The following is a 19,529-nucleotide window of genomic DNA, read 5'->3' as shown; positions in this document are numbered from 1 at the left end:
GACCTGTAATGCCCATACCCACAATAATAGCAAAATGGGGAGAGTCCGTTCCTAGTATGCCCAAAGAATTTGGATGATTTGATATTTACCACTCCTGGTTAAATGCTGGAATGTTTATGTAGACACCGTCCATAAGTCCGAGTGGCCGGCCCAAAACTGGCACAAATAACCGGTACCACTGGCAGTTGGAAGAGATGGTGGGTCTTTTTTTCAGCAAGAGGAGTGATGGCTGGTGCACCAGAAAGTGAAGTGACCTCCCAGATGGAAGTTGGTGGTCTGAGTAGTTCAATCTTGTAGGGCTGGTCCAGGTTGCAATCCCAAGTGGATGGGTGGATGATGGGCAAGCACTAACTGACACGTTTTGCCGCTCTTGGCAGCTTTATCAAAGGTGTGAGGTAGCCTGAGGTAGCCACCCATACCGAGCGCTCCCCCTAGTTTCCTCCCCTCATTAGGGTTGGTACTAGATCCCCACTTTTTCTTTTGTAATACCTTCCAACTGCCCTGATTACAGCAGGACAGTCACGCTAATTGGACAGGCAGGGGCAGGGCCTGGTCAGCCAATAGGCCAGGGGTGTCTAAACTTTTTGCGACGAGGGCCAGATTTGGTGAAGTGTAAATGTGTGGGGCCGACCATTCAGCCTGACATTTTTTGAATCATTAATCACATCAGAATGGTCCCCCACTCTGCCCCCATTCACTCTATGTCCCCCAGCCTGCCCCTTCACTGTATTTCCCCCAGCCTGCCCCCATTCACTGTATGTCCCCCAGCCTGCCCCTCCTTCACTGTATGTCCCCCATTCACTGTATGTTCCCCACTCTGCACCCATTCACTCTGTCCCCCAGCCTGTCCCCCTTCTCTTAATGTCCATCAGTGCCTCCATTCATTGTATGTCCCCAAGCCTGACCCTCCTTCACTGTATGACTCCCATTCACTCTATCATACCTCCCAACTGTCACGATTTTGGAGGGACAGTCCCGATTTTCGGGTCCTGTCCCGCTGTCCCACCCGCGGCAGGCATTGTCCCGCTGCGGGGGGGTGACAGTTGGGAGACCCCCAATCTAGTAGAATAGACGCTGTGCGCATGCGCACAGCGTCTATTCTCGTATGAAAATGAGGCCGCGGCTAATTAGCATAAGCCGCGCCCTCATTTGCATACGCCCGCCCCCTTTTCAGGCACTCGCGCGGCGAAGCCGCGCGAGTGTCCCTATTTCATACAGACAGAAGTTGGGAGGTATGCTCTATGACCCCCATTCACTATGTACCAAACTCTGCCCTCATTCACTGTATGTCCCCAAGCCTGCCCCTGCTCCCTCTTCTCTGAATGGCCATAACTGCCTCCATTCACTGTATGTCCCCCAGCCTGACCCTCCTTCACTGTATGTCCCCCACTCTGCCCCCATTCTCTGTATGTTTCCCAGCCCCTTGTGTGAGCCAGCGGACGATGAGGCAAAGCAGGCACTGCAAGGACAGGAGATGCTTGGACTCCCGCTGCTGCCCTCCTCTGCTCTGCATGTTACGGGACCAAGCTTCCCCCTTGCTGCCCCCCTCCCCACACACTGCTGTCACTGTGATTGTGGAGTAGGGTGATATACGATTGCCGCAGCAGGGAATAGGATGTCAAACACATCTGACTGTGGCGGCCGGCACCTCCTCACTGCAGCAGACAGCAAGGTAAAGGCGGGCTCGCCGGGGCCCCACCTTTAGTGTCCTGTTCTGTGCTTTCCACATCTGATGCTCTGTCCGCTTCCAGCTGGAGGCTGCGGGCCGCTTGAAATGACAGCACGGGCGCAATTGGCCCCTGGGCCTGACTTTGGACATGCCTGCAATAGGCTGATCAGGCTGCAGCCTAGAGCGCTGGGTCCTGGAGGTGTGTATGGCAGACTTTACATGTCACACACACAGTATCTGCAAGGCTTCTCTGCTATAGAAGACAGGGAAAAAATATGTAATTCTCGTTCTAAGCCCCACCCCCTCCAGTCTCAGCACAGACCCTTGTCCCCCGCCTGCAGTAGCTTTGCGATGTGCAGAGATATATGATGGTCGGCTGTTGACACAGTGGAAGGATCTCCCTGTGCTGCATACTCCTGGCGATTCCAGTTGAAGCCTTGCACAGATCAATAAGCTATATTTGATCTGAGCAGACATCATTGGATCAACATTTTTATAAATGTATAAAATAAAATTGCCTGGGTCCCCTTCAATTCATAACCAGGCCTGGGTCTGGTTGCAATATTACCTTATTAGTTTGAGAAGGTCTTATCAAACTAATGAGGTAATATTGTTCATACATAGCTAACCATCGGTTGTGTAAACTCACCCACAGCTCTTGTGTGCCTTAAATAATTATTAGAGAATTCTCCACTATACAAACTTTGTTGAAATTTGGAGATAATTGAACTTTCGGTACTTGTTTAGTTTCACGGTGGCACTTCCCTGCAAAATCGTATGCAAATCACATGCAATATTTGCATACGATTTGCATGCGATTTGCATACGATTCGATCTGCAATGTGATTTAGCACACCCCCACTATCCACGTCAGACCAAAGCGTGGCAAGCGCAGCGAGCTCCGCTAGGGGACGCAGTATGCGTCCTCCCAACCTGTTCATACCCCAACTATCCACGTCGGCGTGGAGTTGATTTTATAAAGTGTGGCGAGCGCAGCGAGCCACCGAGCCACCGAGCCCGAAGCATGGCGAGCCCGAAGCATGGCGAGCGCAGCGAGCCCCGCGAAAAATGAGCACGAAGCGTAGCGAGGTGACGCAGAATACACATCAAGTAATCTGTGTTCTCTTGCGCGGTTCGCTGCGCTCTCCGCGCTTTGGGCTCGTTTTCCGCATCCGCTCGCCACGCTTTGGGGTCGTTTCACGCTGCGCTCGCCACACTTTATAAAATCAGCTCCACGCCGACGTGGATAGTGGGGTATGAACAGGTCGTGAGGACGCGTACCGTGTCCGATCGCCATGCTTCGGGCTGATGTGGATAGTGGGGATCTGCTAAATTGCATCACGGATCAAATCGTATGCAAATCGCATCCGGTATTTGCATTCAATTTGCATGTGATTTGCATACCATTTGATCTGCTTGGAAGTGCTGCCATGAAACTAAACCATTTTTATTTGTACCAAGCTTAATAAATCTCCCCCTGACTGAGCAACATTGTAATTAGTATAATCTAAAAAAAAAGAAAAAAAAAAACACAAAGTAACAAATAAAACAGCCACAAGCCCAGAGAAACAACGCAGTCCCTACAGCGCATGCGCAGTGCAGGCCAGCGCTCATTTTAGCATGGAGCCACGGGCCGGAGAAGTGGAACTCTCACAGGCTCCTCCCCTTTTGAGCGCTCCAAGAGATGAGCCCAGCTCCATGCTTCCCGCTTCCGAGCTTTGCATTGGCGGCTTCTTTAAACACCGGAAGTGACGTCGAGGTATGCAGCGAAAACAGCCGTGAGCCGTGTCAGTCATTAGTAGTGGCTGCCCGGAGACTGGCTGCGGTGATCTGGAGCGGACGCCTGGTAAGTGAGGTCTATGCTGTCTTCTATCTGGAAGGTTCAGTCCGTATTCCTGGCCGGCTCCCAGTCCAGAAGCTAAACCGCCATATCTGTTACTGGCACTTCCCTTCCAGGTACTGGCAGCTGCTGTGTCTCTGGGGTATATTTCTTGTTATGGTTCTATGATAGCCCAGGATCTGCAGAGAGGTAAATGTTTCCTTTGTGTGATGCTAGTGGAGAGTTTCTAATATGAGGTTGCTTTGATGTGATCTACACTTGGCTACACCAACCTGTGCCTTACCTGTGACTCAGTCGGATGCCAGCTAAGTGCCTGCAAGTGAGTGGGCAATATTATCACCCACCAAATGAGGCTCTACGTGCCTGCTTACCACTGCAATCTGGCTGCCAGCTGAAAACTTGCATTCTGTTCTGCCAGAGCCTATATGTAACCGTAAAGACATTTAGGAAGCATCCTAAGAATAAGAAACGTGTTTTTGTTGTAGTAAGCATTTAAAAAAAAAAACTGTATTAATTGCGTAGATAAAGATGATGACATTTTACCTGAGTATTAAAGAAATGTGTTGCTGTTGCCTGCCTGTACATGTGGCATTCAGCTGGGAACACACATTGCGAAGTTGTTAGATGGTTTAGTATGGTAAGCCAAGTGTGACCTAGTCCTTCCTGGCAGGGCAGCCATCGGGGAGTGCTATGGGTACAACTGTCCTGGGCCCTGCCACTCTGGCAGGGAGGGGAGAGCCCGGCCCATTCTGTTGTGCGTTTCAACTCCCTCGGCCGATGGTCGCCAGCCTCCTTCATTTGCCAGCACCTGGCCGCTGGTTGCCTGCTGTCTGGCACGGGAAGGGTGCAATTTCTGATGGCAGCCCTGCTTCCTGGCGTTGTCTGGTGGATTGCGCCCTATAACCTCTGGAAAGCTCACCCTTGCTTCATTAAACTTTCATTCAGCCGCTCAGTTTCAAATGTGCGCTTAAAACAGAATACATATACTAGACCGGGGGGGTGGGGATGGTGGTGTTAAAAAAACATAGACAGTGGCTTCCTGATGATCAGAATCCCGACACAGGCTGGGTAAGTATCCTTACCTTGTGATCCCTCCAGGATCTCGACAGGGTGGAGGGGGAAAGAGGGCAGCTTGAACGCGGCAGATCGGGCTCTCTGACGTCACTAATGTGGGTGGATCCGACACCTATGAAGGTGCTCGGCTTCCCCCAAGCTCCCTGGTCAACGTGAATAGATGGCCATGCGCAAGGCATCTATTCACACTATATATTTTTAAAAGCTGGCCATACCTGCATCCAATCCAAGTCATCTAACGGTTTCTCCGGCAGCTTCCCAGACACACTGTATATCTTATGTGTGTGATTTCACACAAGATCTATCCTAAGATCTACAACTCCCAGCATACTGGTCGCTAGCAGCGTCTTCAGATCTTATGTGCAGCACATAATATCTGAGGATCCATCTCACAACCACGGGCCCGCACTTCATACCGATACACCTCATGATGTGCACTCAAAACAAACACAATGCATCACACGACCTGACAAAATCATGCATTCGAGCCTGAAATCATTCAGATGTATGGTCAACTTAAGCTCTTTTTAAAGATGAAATTAGTGTTAATTCTAGCACCCGCTATCTTTGAAAACCCATGCAGTTCCTGTTCCCTGCCTGGGGTGTCACTGTCTGCTGTAATGTTTCTAGCACAGGTCTGGTTTGCAGATCAGTGCTGATATACAGCCACACTGTGCTAGAAGCACTACAGCAGACAGCGACACCCCAGGCAGGGAACAGGAACTGCATGGGTTTTCAAAGATAGCGGGTGCTAGAATGAACACTAGAAATACCTTAGTTTTGATGCCTAGTTGTGTAATAAAAGCCTTTTATTGCAGCGGAAAGGCATACCCTCCCGTTTACAACATTGTTTTCTGATGTTCTGTTTTTCTATAGTGCGCACACACAGCGCTGATGTCGAATGTACTCGGACAAGATGAAACGTAAAGTTGCAAAAGTTGGAACTTTGCGGCTTAGTCCAAATGAAGAAGCTTTAATACTAAAGCAAGAACGGGAAAGGCGAAGGAAGCTACGTTTGCAGCAGGTAATGATTGCTTTTCATTGTTTACCGATAAACGAGTGAGTCCCTTTTTTCTTTCTTTTTTTTTTAAATCGTCAACTCCTTTTCAAAATCTCTCTAGATTACAAACTGTCTGCCAGTTACAGCACAGGCTCAGAACATGTCCTATTAATCTAAAAATTGATGTTAACAGGTTCCCCCATCTAGCACCGCCACTTAATCTGCTGACCTCAGGAAAAGGAGGGCTGGCTGTATCACACACAACCACCTTACAAAGGGGGTTATTCTGGTTCACTCGCAAAGACACAATCCCTCTCTAATGGACAAAACCATGTGCACTGCAGGTGGGGCTGAGGTAACATGTGCAGAGAGAGTTAGATTTGGGTGTTTTATTCTTTCTGTGCCGGGTAAATACTGGCTGCTTTATTTTTACACTGCAATATAAATATCAGTTTGAAGTACAAACCCCACCCCAATCTAACTCTCTCTGCACATGTTACATCAGCCCCACCTGCACTGCACATGGTTTTGTCCTTTAGAGAGTGATTGTGCCTTTGCGAGTGAACCAGAATAACCACCAAAGTCTCTATGGTTTAGGACCGTGATGGCTAACCTTGACACTCCAGTTGATGTTGAACTGCACATCCCAGCATGCCCTGCTACAGTTTTACTATTTGGCAATGCTAAAAATGATGCAGGGCATGCTGGGATGTGTAGTCCAACAACAGCTGGAGTGTCAAGGTTAGCCATCACTGAATTAGGACCATAAGTATAAGAATTTTGGTTTGAACAATACAATATGTACCATTATGTGGTTCATTTACATTTCAGTGTAGATATAAACAAATGAAAGTCCTTACTGGAAGCTTTTTCCTGGACTGTGACCTAGGGTCCTCTCCACCTCTTCAGCTTCAGACTTGCTAACTGGCTCCTCCTCTTTCAGGTCAGAGAACAGGAAAAGTTCATTGCCCAGCAGTTTCGCCAAGATGTAAAGGAAAGGAGAGACCAGCAGCTTCAGCAATTGGCAGAAGAGCTGAAATCTAAGTGGGAGTCTAACCAGGCTGAGAAGCTCGAGTCCCTGGAAAAGATCTATCTGTCCACACTCAATGCAATTGGCGAGGGACATCGGCAGGCCAAGGAAAATGTGAGATGGGTGTAAAGATGCATGGTCTGGCCTCTACTTGAGCAGACTCGAAACTCTTCAGACAGTGTTTAGTAATAAGCTGGTGACGGAGTGTGTGATCTATATGCTGATTTTGTGTTCTGTCATTCTTTAGTCTACTCTCTCAATGTACCCAGTATAAAAACCACACCCTGCCTCTTATAGAAGGGGGGGGGACGGACGGACGGACTCTGTGTTCTGGCTCTCACCGTAGCATAAGTGGAGCACCTGTAAAACAGATCCTGGGGAGAGGTGTCACTGCACAAGTAGCCTGCCCCTGCTTATTTCAGTATTGATTCTTCAGAGGAACCAAAGCCACAGAACAAAAAAAAAAAAAAAAAGGTACAGAACACCAGGCGGATTACGGAGTATGGCTCATACTCCGTAATCCGCCTGGTGTTCTGTTCCTTTTTTTTTTTTTTAGTCTTTTTCAGAGACCCCTTGGAGTGGAGTAGAAACATTCTGTTGTTTTACATATAGCCCTTGCCATGTCTCTTTTACTCTATAATAATAATATCAGGTTCCACCTTGTTTTGTGTTGAGCAGTTTCCCAATTCTCCGCGGTGCTCCAGCTTTGAATGAAAGTCGGCTACTGATTGAAGGAGAACCTTCCCCTCCAATCAGACAGCAGCATTCATTAACTGCACAGCATCTGCGCTCTGCTACTTGGAGAATTGAGTAGCATTAAAGTGATTTTCTCCTAGGTCACAGCTGTATAAAAGGAAGGAGACTTGCGTAAATGTATTTTGGAGTGGGCTTTCCATTCAGCAATGTATTTATTTTTGGTCATATTGTCCTCAAATTATTTAAATAGCAAACTGAACTTTGCTATTTCAGAGTTCATAAGCGCCTTGTTGTAACCGTACCTGCAGTTCCAGCAGGGCGCCCAGTCATTTAGTCTGGTTTTGCCGATTTCCGAGGCTAAATATGATGGTGTATTTTGTAAGATCAAGCACAATAAATAAAGGGCACTCGCACCTATCCGCAAAACAAATGGAATAGCTCCATCGGGTGCCCATTACTTGCAGGCATGAGAAAATCTATTGCATTCCCCCTAGATGTTCAGTCATATTAGAATTATTAAGTTGCTTAACTTGCTGCACTTTTTTGGAACCTAACGCCATTATTATTTTTGTAGTTTATTTCTTTTGATGTCTTCTCATCTGATTTTCAGTTTCTTTATATAGCGATTTCCGTATGATTCGGCCGAGACTATTCAGTAATACTTTGCACCACTTTGTAGGAGCATTTGTGAACGTTGCTTACTATAAAAGTGTTTGTGCTCTGATCTTGTTCATTTATCTAATTAATTTGGTTTTCTCTGTAAGGAGCCAGACTTGGAAGCTATCGAGAGGGTTGTGGCTGTTAATAAAGAGAGAGCGCAGAAGAGGCACCGAGAGGCGTTAAAAGAGTTAAAACAGCAAAGAGAGAGACAACAGAGGGATCAGACCTGGTATGTCCTGCTATGTGCACTGTTACGGCAGTGCACCTTAGCGTGCAGTTTGTTCATTGTGCCATGAGTAATCCTCAAGTGTGCTTATAGCACGTACACTGAAACACAGGCAGTCTAGAGCGATATGTTTGGGACTAAGGAAGGGGCCAGGTCACCGTGGCTACCAGATTTGGCTTCCGGACGACCAGATTTGCAAGGTGCACCCTGCTGCCGGGCAGAGTGGTGCACTTGTGGTAATGGCAGCAGCCGGGCAGAGCGGGGGACAACCCCCCCTGCTGTATCATAGCAGGTCCATGGCTATTTCAAAACTCGAGCCGGGGCTCACGAGCCAATCGGAACAGCAGTGGTAGCCCTGCTGTACCTGACTGTTGCCATTACCGTGCATGGTAATGGTGGGGATGGAGGGTAGAGTGGGAGGGGTTATCCCCCATGGCAAAGAACATGTAACCCCTGGCATAGAACTTGAAACCCATAGCAAAAAGCATGTAGGTAAGCGGCAGTTGTGTGTCTGGCTCCTACTCTTTCAACATGGCCCTGGACTAAGGGGGATTTGGAAGGTGAACTGGAAAGGAGACCAAGTGGGCAGGCGGAGTGAAGGAGAGACGTGGGTTGTACTGAGAAGGTGTTTTAAAGGAATGTTTATAAATGAGGAGACTGGGAGTAAGTCTGGTTTGGTGCTGAGAGGCTTTTAGATAAGGGGGTGGGGAAGTATATGGAGAAAGTGATCAGAGTAGATATGAGGCAGCAGTAGAAGGATGAGCAGAGTAGAGGTTGGTGATGTATGTGTGGTAGGAGCAAGTAAGAGCCTTATAAGTACCAAAATATATTACGCAGATATAGGGCAGCTTTAAAAGACATGTGACAAGTGTAGCTTTTATATTGGTGATCTATGAGTAGGGTTGACCATTATGATGGCTGCATATGTTGTTGCCCATTCAGACAGCTCTGTGCCTGGCTGCGGTGGCTGCAGACTATGGGCTGGTGGGGTAAATGAGCTTTTTATACATTATGGTGCTACTGCTTCCTGCTTTGCCTTGATAAAGAGGTGAAACAGGAAGCACTATAAGCACCTGTATAATCTATCCACCCCTATAGGTAGAATATCTATCTATCTCTCTTCATTGAAGGAGCCAGATACAGTTTAAACATGAATGCAGACATTTTTGCAGTTCTCCTAATAATTTGTACAGGAACATCTCTGCTAGGTTTAAAGTGAATTCTGCATCTCAACACATTTATAATTTTATTATCAATCGACCATTATGTATATAAGCGCTGTTTATTTTCTTTCTGTTATTTATATGGCGCACACATATTACGCAGCGCTTTACAGAGAATGTGAGCATTCGCATCACTCTCTGACCCAGTGGAGCTTAAAATCTATATTCCCGATCACATGTACACGCACACACAGACATTCTGGGGTTAATTTTGTTGGGAGCCAATTAAACTACCAGTATATTTTTGGATTAACCGCACCACACTGACATTTGGCAAAAGTGCAGAAAATATATCTGCAGCAATTTAATCTAAATGGGGGGGAGGAAAGGAAGAGTTAGTTTCTGCCTGTGAATCTTACTGTGAGCACTATGCAAAATGGGGGAAATTTTGGTACTTGTGGAGTATCACGGCTCCCACGACCTGCATCGTATGCAGATCGTATGCTAAAAATCGCATCGCATGCGATGCGATCGCACCCGATTCAGAATGCATTGAAATGTGTATTAAACTTGTGAAATGCCCCCAAATGCCATTTTTCATAGTGCACCACCCCCACTATCAACGTCAACCCGAAGCGTGGCGAGCGCAGCGGTACGCGTCCTACGACCTTTTCATACCCCCACTATCCACGTCGGCGTGGAGTTGAGAATAGAATAGTGTGGCGAGCAACTGAGCCCGAAGCGTGGCGAGCGGACGTGGATACCTTCACAGCTATACGCGTCCCCTCGCGGGCTTCACAGGTATCCGCGTCCGCTCGCCACGCTTCGGGCTCGCTGTGCTCGCCACACTATTCTATTCTCAACTCCACGCCGACGTGGATAGTGGGGGTATGAAAAGGTCGTAGGACGCATACCGCTGCGCTCGCCACGCTTCGGGTTGACGTTGATAGTGGGGGTGGTGCACTATGAAAAATGGCATTTGGGGGCATTTCACTACTTTAATACACATTTCAATGCATTCTGATGCATTTCAGTGCAAAATCGGGTGCCATCGTATGGCATCCGATGCGATCGCATACGATTTTTGAGCTAAAATGCTCAAAAATCGGTAAAACATCGTATCGCATCGTATGCCACTACATATGGCATACGATGCCATGCGATGGCATACGATTTTTGCGCAAAAATGCTCAAAAATCCGTAAAACATCGCATCGTATGCCACTACATATGGCATACGATGCCATACGATGGGAGCCGTGATACTCCACAAGTACCGAAATTTTTTTTAACTGGGCTTAGAAGCGAAACTAGTCCACGGCACCAAGTTCAGTTATGGGAAGGGTGATTGACCCAAAGAACTGAAAGGCTTAGGAATATCAGATAACTATTTACACTTCTCTTTTTGTGTGCTTTTTATAAAAGTGTCTAATAAAACTACACAAAATACCTTGAACTTCTTGCTACCCAATGCGCATTAATTATTCGATAAAGCTTACGTTTGCACACTGCACAGCGGGCGATGCACCTCCTAATGCGTTTTTCAATGGGAAGTGCCTCTTCACAGAACATTAATTGTACTTTCTAAACTCAGGCACATAGAAGCACGCAGGAAAGCTCTTAACATTGAAAAGGAGCGAGCTGAAAAAATCGCCAGTCTGCCTCCACCTCCGCCAGATCCTCTCGAGGTAAATGCCGCTATAGGCTCCATTGTTACTGGAAACCATTGTGTACAGTCTGTGTGTGTGTGCCATAGCTACTGTGCAGCTAGAACCACATGTGTGCATGTTATTACCATCGTTCAATGCTATGTATTTTTGTGCTGTTTGTTGGGCTATGGAAACCTTTTAAGGAAAAAGTTCCACAACTAGGTCTCTTATACAAAGCTCACTTGGTTTTCCCCACTGGGAACAAACCTTAAGCCTCTTATGGATTTATGGTATTAGCCGGTACGTTCTTTTAGAGTTTATGATCTTGTACCTTACACAGCCAAATGAGACCCAGTAAATGCTGATCTCAAACAGTTCTTATACCGTTATTTGACTGCTTGTTTGCAGTATAATTCTCACTTTGAACTTGAATAAGCAAATGGAAATGTTTGTGTATAGAGCTGAATAGCAGCCCAGGTGTTATACCCCTTTCAGACATGTGCCCCGGAAAATACACTCCTCCGGTTCGGGTCTTCCAACGCTAGTGTAACCCGGATCCCAACTCTGAGAAGCGGATCACGTTACACCACACCCGGGTCGACCGTTTTTCCACATAAGCCACCTGCGCTGCCATTTTCTGAGTTGTGCTGCTGACGAGGTCATCTGTAACAGCCCCGAGCAGCCAAAACCGAAATCTGTGTGATTCGGGACTAAAAACCCAAGTAGCGCCTTTTTAGGCATAATGACCCAATTTTTCAAGTTCCGGAATAACACTGGTTTGTTTGCAGAGTCACTGACTCGTTACTGTCAACACTGGTCTGATCCTAAGGAGTATTCAGGTCGTGCGTGAATTTTTAGCTATGTCTGAAAGGGGTATAAGATTTGGGTGGAGTGTGTCCAAAGTCCGTTCTAAAAAGGCTTTGTAAAAATAAAGTTGGCCAGAAGTTTTGGGGTCATTAGGACCAAGCTGGAGAACCACTGATCTATTTTAAAACAAACTTGGGGTGTGCTGTAATCGATCTATAATGTCTAAGTCAGTGGTGCTAAACTCATGGCCCTCCAGCTGTTGTGGAACTACACGTCCCAGCATGCCCTGTCACAGTTTTAGCAATCCATTATATAAAATCTGTGGCAGGGCATGTTGGGACTTGTAGTTCCACAACAGCTGGAGGGCCATGAGTTTGACACCGCTGGTCTAGGTAGACAGTCCAAAAGTCGACATGCTTTAGTTCAACAGGGTGAAAAGGTTGACCTGACAATGTGCCCACCATCCGTACAAACGTGTGCCCGCCTGGGCTTGCTTTGGACAATGTGATCTGCTACTGTTGCACTCGCCACTGGTTCTTTATCCCAATAGCTCTGTATGGGGATCTTAAATCCAGCAAATGTTGGTAATATATGTTATAAACACAGACGTGTTAACCTTTTGGACGTGTTGATTGACTGTCAATCTAGACAAAGGTTTATCATTTGAATATCCCCATTTTGTATATTTGAGGGCCTGGGAATAAATGAGACCACACGGTTACATATATGATGAGCCAGGACCTCCTCTGGGCACAATATTTATAGTGGTGTTCTCTGAATGTGGACTGCTGGTGGGGGGATTGCTTGCCACTTGAACCCACGCTAAGCAGTTGGTCTCTTTCTTTCCCTTGATGTCAGAATCTTGAGGTTGTGAAGAGACTACCGTTGGTGAAGATCTGCAATGTGGACAGCTTCTCTGCGTCTCACTACCACTTACCTGAGGCCTACGTGGATCGAGAGATGGACACTGAGCAGGTGACATATGACAGATTCTCTATTTAACCCGTCATGCCCTGGTAATAACTGTAAATCCTTTTACAACAAGCTAGTCCTATACATTAACATTGCCACCTTTCAGAAGGATCAAGAGATCATTTAAATGCATGTCCGGTGCTTGCTTCTGATCACGAATTGTCATGCAGACGTATGTAGGATACTGATTTGGCACTGCCGCCGTAGGAGTATGTGCCAGCAGTAAGAATACCGGGCTGTTCTCACTTCTGTCCTTCACCCTTTACCAGCTCAATGCCAGGGCTGCCGCAGTTGAGGAAGGGAAACGTTTGGAAGCCCTCCAGAAAGAAGAGGAACGAGAGAGGCTGGAACAAATGGAGAAGGCAAACCTCCGTGGCTCTCATGCTTTGAAGATGGTTCACTTAACACAAGTAGGTTTAATATAGAGGGTGTATAACTTGCATATTATTCCAGAGGGTGCCAGAGCAAGTCCCAGTGATTTCTCCTAAAATAATGTTTTGGGGAAAATTGCGATTTGCTCCTTTTGTAATTAAATAGCAACCCTGTGCTGAGTCGTTGTTGGGGTTTTTTTTCTAGACCTGCCTTCATTTGAACCCCCCTAGATGTTCTGTAGAAGTTTGTTTATTCATTTATTTTGAATTATACAGTTTATATAGTTTGTTGTTTTGCATCTGCACTAATAATTACCGTGCCAGATGTATGAAGCTTCAAAAAGTGGAGTGATCAACAGCCATCCAATCAGCTCCTACCTATCATGTTACAGACTGGGTTTGAAAGGTAGGAGCTGGTTGTTTATCACTCTCCACTTTATCACTTTTTGAAGCTTGATACATCTGGCCCATAGTGATGAGCTAATGGGCATTTCCTTGATGGCTAGCTGCACACATATATCATCCGTTTACAACATGGATGGGGAACCTTCGGCCCTCCAGCTGCTGTGGAACTACGCAACCCAGCAGGCCTTGTTACAGTTTTGCTATGTGGCCTTGCTAAAGCTGTTGCAGGGCATGCTGGGATGTGTAGTGTGAAGCTGGTGTAAAGACAAAACCTCAGATGCTTGCTGGCTCAATGTTCCATTCCAGAACCGCACACTGAGCAGATGTGAATTCACCCGTCAGTGCGCTCAGACCCTGATCCAGAGATGGGCACAGAGCCGACGTTCCACAGAACTGAGTGATTATCTGCAGACTGCGCAAGTGCTGCGTCCGCATTGTGCACACGTTGAGGTGCCGGCGCGTATCCGCACGCATTAAGGATGCCTCTGCAAAGTGATGACGGGAAGTAATCTTTTGGGGGTGTTATCATGGTGTTGGAGGAAGTGGTTGTTAAAGCACAGGCGTTTCAGGGTGTGTATCTGACGCCTGCTGCGAGCCCCAGTGTATAAAAACATGGTGTCTACTTTGCTCCTGTTTCAGCCAGTCAGCCTAGCAATAGACCTACTAGCTGTAAACGTTTCCCATTGTTGTGTATAGGCTACGTACACAATTGCGAATGTTGCATTCATAGTGTTCCTTCTAGGAACAGGGGCGGGCAGGGGGCAGCGTCAAGGGGGCGGACCGGGCCCGCTGACGTCACTGTTCTGGGCGGGCCCGGCCGCCGTCATCACGGAAAGGGGCTGGCCCAGACGCCCCAAAGGCTCTGCACAGCCTGGGAAGCGCCGGGCACCGCTATATACTGCGGCGCCGGGCTTCCCCGGTATCACCATAAGAGTAGGAGGCATGCTGTTTTAGAGGTGCGCTGCCAGAGGGTCATTTTGCCCTTTAAAAATCGTGCAGGGCGCAGCGCCCTGCTAAAACAGCCTAGCGAAAACACTACTTCACATCCATCATCTGGTTTGGAGTCTGCTCCCTTTTGTGGGTATGATTTGCCAGACTTTTCCCCAATATAAGTTTATTCTATATATTTTCTGTGTGTTTGTGTGATATGGACAATCCTAATGGGTATAAACGTAAATGCTCACATGCTTGACTCACCAGGCCGTCCATATATATATATTTTTTTGTTCTGGTAGAGATTTGTACAGGTAAACCAAGCCAGATACAATAGTATTTTCTGTGTTTTATAGGATCGGGAGAGATTGATGAAAGAATTGGAGCAAATGCAACAGGATGACCTGACCCGAAGAAGGCAAATCGTGGCAAACATGCCGCAGCAGCTGTTTGAACCAGCCTACCGTCGGGTGGAGATCCGGGAGGAATGGCAGAGGGAGCTGGAGTCGGCCTTTGAGGACATGTACACTAAAGACACCAGTAAGTACACTTAGTTGGATGTTTTTCCATTGAGCATAACATTCAGCCAATAGTGGATACTGGGATCATGGGTATGGTGGGGCTGGAGGACCTGGGCACCAAAGAGTGAAAATTCTAAAGACGTGCAGCCTGTGGCTTCTCCCCTATACCATTGATGCTGGCGGCCTTTCGTGGGAGTTTCTGAGCAACCGCTAGACCACCAGGACATTTGAGTACACTTACAGCCGGGCACCTGGGGTTCCAGGAAGGTATGAATCAGTGTTTGTAACTTCGCTCCCATCCACTTGGCTGCGTCCTGACCCGGGTTTCCCTCCAAGGGGACGTCTCTCCTCACTTGGAACCTGCCTGCACAGTGGAATGGAAGGACTGCAAGCTGCCTCCCTTCATACCTTAACTGTCGGTGTCCGGTTAAACCTACCCTCACCTCACTCTTGTGCTGGTGTTTAGGTCCAAAATGCCTCTTTCTAATAAACAAGTATCTGTACTTGGTGCTGATTTAGTTTATTATATTTCAGTTTCATTTTGTATTTGTATTTTGTGTGTCTGGATTACTGTTTCCTTTAACTGCATCCACGATGTGTTGGTTAACAGCTCCAGTACCCTTACACGTCTTACTTTTTTTTTGTGCTTAGTTGTATAGTGCTTTGTTTCTACATCCTGAACACCTTGTATCCGTGTGTGTATATCTATCGCTCTATCTGTCCTGGTTTTAAGATGTCCTTCAAAGGTTGGTCTTCTAAAACCTCTCAAGGATGGGATTGCTCCTGGGCTGCACGCTTATACTTGCTCAGCCTGCAAGGAAACTTTCTCATACTTGGCGCAGGATCTTACGTGACCGCTGATCTGCAGCTGCTCCAAGTGCGTCCGATGTGGTGACGCCTGACTCCGTGAACCCAAGTGGGCAGTCTCCTCAGCTAGCTGCTTCTCTCCTTCCCGTACCACCTGCACCCAAACAATAGTTCCAGTGGCTCAGGTCCCCCTGGACCCGAACCTGCTTGTGTTCAAGCAAAAATGAATACATAACCGGGCGCTGATAGGTTCAAACGTTGGGTGCCTCCCTGTCGTTTTGTATGGATAATACCATGCGGGAGAAAATACAAATATAGTGAAGTACAGTTAAGTACAACAATATTAAATATGCAGTGAACAAATGCTGACAGCTCATTCAGATCTTCAGCTACACAATACACCAAGGATAAAACCTTTAAATGCAGAATGTCCTTAAAAGTCCATATGGAAAGCTGCTTAAATAGCTCAAAGGTAGAGAAATTACTGGATAAGGTGGAACCGATTATCAGTTCATATACGCGTGTGATTTGTCCCGGGGCAAAACGCTTGTTTCAGGTCCACATTATCCTGCACTGCTCTCCTTAGCCAGTCCGACAGCTTCCCGAGTCCTGACCGACGCATTTCGACTCGTATAGAGTCTTTTTCAAGCAGCTTTATGTACATCAGAGTTAGTGTGGACCTGAGACGAGTGTTTTTGCCCCGGGACAGGAGGTCCAGCAAAGTCCTCTCTGGCTAACCGTGGATGTTACAATCTCATGGATGAATCCTCAACTGGCAAAAGAATCCAGTTTGACTCCGTCCAGGACAATGCTTCATTTAGGGCCCCAAATAGTAATGGCTGGAGCACCATCATAGGTAACGAGTTGTAATGGACTAAAACGAACTTGTGAATGGGCCCCCAAATGTCACACCTATTGGAAGGGTGAGATTTACTAGGGTGAGAGATTCAGAAAGTGAGAGATTTGGGAAGGAATCTCCAGCTTTTTTAAAGCGGCAATCATTTACACTGCAAAATCAAACTGGTTTTGCAGTGTAAATGATTGCCGCTTTCAAAAAACTGGAGATTTCTCACCAAATCTCTCATCCTATTACATTTCCCCCAAAATGTCGTGATTCGTTTCTGTTAAGCCTTTAGTTCCAAAGCAGCCCATAGTGGGAGCTCTTTATATATACTTCTTGTTTTTCTCTGAATGTAAAAATATATACTTAGACATTGTAGGTTGGTCACTAATAACCACTTTATTCACCTTGCCTTCTTTAAGAGCTAAAGGGGAACATGGTCCTACACCTGAAGCCCCAGCCCCTGCCAGAGCCCTCTGTTACAAGTGTGGATGAAGATCTGGATTTATCTGTGGAGCCGGAAGCATTGTCTGGTGTGAAGCATCGCCCGGCAGGACCAGAGGACACCTCAGCAGTAGCTGAACCACAAGGTATGGAGATGAGACGGTATAATTCTACCTCCAATGGAGGAATCTCTTACACAGATTGACTGCTGCTCTGTGGAATTGTCCCTTCCAGATCTTACACACAGCCGAGGGTTCCATATTATGCACAGAACAATTGTTAATAAACAGACCATTAATTGGCAAGTTATGGGTTTAAGGTTTGAGGAACAAAATGCTCCTCCTATCGGTAAAGCTACTGGCTCCTAGTTATTTTATAATTGTTTAACTCCCACAATGGCCGACTGTGCTGTATGTAGGCCAGCAGTAAATATTTCGGTATCCGGACTATTTGTAGACAGCCATTAGGTCGACACCATTAGTTCGACAACTCAATAGGTCGACATGCCATTAGGTCGACACTGCCATTAGGTCGACAGTGTCTAGGTCGACAGTCAAAAGGTCGACATGGTTTTTTTCACTGTTTTTTGAGCCAACATGTGCCGACAGGCGGCATTTCATGCCCTACTATCCACTAGGGCGTGGTGGGAGAATAAAATAGTGTGCCGAGCGCAGCGAGGCACCGTACCCGAAGCATTGCTCGCGAAGCGAGCGATGCGAGGGGCTGCGGTTCACTTCAAACTGTGTCCATGTCGACTGTGTCGACATTTCGGCCAAAAAACAGTGAAAAAAACCATGTCGACCTAATGGCAGTGTCGACCTAATGGCAGTGTCGACCTAATGGCAGTGTCGACCTAATGGCAGTGTCGACCTAATGGCAGTGTCGACCTAATGGCAGTGTCGACCTAATGGCAGTGTCGACCTAATGGCAGTGTCGACCTAATGGCTGTCTATCTACTTGTCTACAAATGGTCCCACATCCAATATTTCTGTGTGCGGCGTTTTTTTTTTTTTTTTTTAAACTTCAAGAGATTTTGTCTTTTGTCGTGTTCTGTAGAAGAACCTAGACAGCCACAGTCCAGGCTGGTGCTGAAGAAGTTGTTGAACAGGATAAGGACGCAGAAGGACCAGTGGAGCGGTAAGAGTGATGTAGAAACTGTCAGTGACACTCTGGAGACGGGATCTCTGCCCATTGACTATGGAAAAGCCGATGTTCCTCAAGGAGAGGAGGTCGTGTCTGTTGGAGGTAATTCCTGGCCTCAGTTCCTATAGAAATTTTCTTCTAAACTTCTTAACTTTTGCTTTTTATGAAGGTTTTGTCTTCCACATATATTCATGTGATTATAATTTTTTTTTTAAAGGGGAGTAATAGAATTAGATTTAGGCTAAATAAACACTGTCCTATAGCCTTTCAGGACATTGGAGTACTTGTACTTGTCTTGGCCAACCTGCAGAGAGCGCATTGTGAGCACAAAGTCCCTGTTCCCATACAAATCATGGTTTTAAGTCCAAACTAAATATAGCAAGCCAAGCTATCTAGGGCTTTAGCGGGTAGAGGCCACGCCACCACAACAGAGACTGGCTGTCTCTATCCCCATGTGGCATGTCTGACCCACACAGCATCCAGTATGCCAGACCTACTTGTAGCCAATCAGAGAGTTACTTTGCTCATGGGATGAAAACCATTTGTGTGTGAGCAATATTCCTCGCGCAGAAGCTTTCATGCAGTAAACGAACGGAAATAAGATGTGTAGAACGTTCTTCTGTGTGCCAGCAGGGTGGGGGTGTTCCAGGGGGGTGCTGTGTGTAACACAATACCCATGCCAATCTCTTGCCACTGTAATATGTTTAATTATTTTATTCCATTTGGCGCTTCAGTGTCATTGTATTATCTCACTGATGGGCAATGCTGCTTTTTGCTCTCTTTTTTTTTTTTTTCTTAGACGCACAGTTCGTGAGTGAAAATACTATTCTAGCTGGAAATTCTGTCCTGCTCCATCCGCAGGAACAGGCCATGCGCATCAGGATGGAGGCAGAGAGGAGGAAAAAGGTGAATTCTTAAGTACTAGTGTTAACAAGAGTGTGAGATCACCTGAATTAAGAGGGGGGGGGGTTGATAATAAATAATCAATACTTTTTTTTTTTTTTTTATTTATTTTATTTTTTTTAGGCTGAAGACTTGGAGAGACAGAAACAAGAACAAATCGAGCTGCTCAGCAAATTGGAAGAGGAGCAGAAACGTTTACAGGCGGAATATTCTAAGCAGCGGCAACAAATGCAAGAAGCCGACAGAACCCAGGTGGGACAGGACCTTGTCGCTGTAGAGGAGGAGCAGCCGGAGGTGCTGGAGAGTGAGCCGGTGGTAAGTGCCTGCTATCCTGTAACCACTTCCGCGCCCCCACCCCCCAATGCAAGTGGATGTG

General features: G+C 46.8%; 1 protein-coding gene across 6 annotated transcripts in view; it reads left to right on the top strand.

Annotated features, from left to right (window-relative positions):
* Positions 1–3,395: 3,395 nt before the first annotated feature.
* The window catches only part of CEP295 (centrosomal protein 295), a 37,501-nt gene continuing 21,367 nt past the window's right edge, over positions 3,396–19,529 (top strand). For 4 of the 6 annotated variants that reach the window (XM_083170130.1, XM_083170131.1, XM_083170132.1 and 1 more), the window contains exons 1-12: positions 3,396–3,515; positions 5,460–5,607; positions 6,527–6,727; positions 8,074–8,198; positions 10,952–11,045; positions 12,672–12,788; positions 13,055–13,195; positions 14,851–15,034; positions 17,086–17,253; positions 18,164–18,352; positions 19,050–19,156; positions 19,277–19,468. In XM_083170130.1, the coding sequence (XP_083026256.1) occupies positions 5,485–5,607; positions 6,527–6,727; positions 8,074–8,198; positions 10,952–11,045; positions 12,672–12,788; positions 13,055–13,195; positions 14,851–15,034; positions 17,086–17,253; positions 18,164–18,352; positions 19,050–19,156; positions 19,277–19,468 (1,641 nt within the window). In that variant the 5' untranslated portion in view covers positions 3,396–3,515; positions 5,460–5,484. Of the gene's footprint in view, positions 3,699–5,459; positions 5,608–6,526; positions 6,728–8,073; positions 8,199–10,951; positions 11,046–12,671; positions 12,789–13,054; positions 13,196–14,850; positions 15,035–17,085; positions 17,254–18,163; positions 18,353–19,049; positions 19,157–19,276; positions 19,469–19,529 lie in introns of all 6 variants that reach the window. The other 2 variants (XM_083170128.1, XM_083170129.1) reach the window with 2 other exon arrangements.

Source organism: Crinia signifera, chromosome 2, assembly GCF_055691185.1.
Source record: "Crinia signifera chromosome 2, ASM5569118v1, whole genome shotgun sequence".
NCBI lineage: Eukaryota > Metazoa > Chordata > Amphibia > Anura > Myobatrachidae > Crinia > Crinia signifera.
The sequence above is the reverse complement of the archived record's forward strand: the minus strand, read 5'-3'. Positions and strand labels throughout refer to the sequence as shown.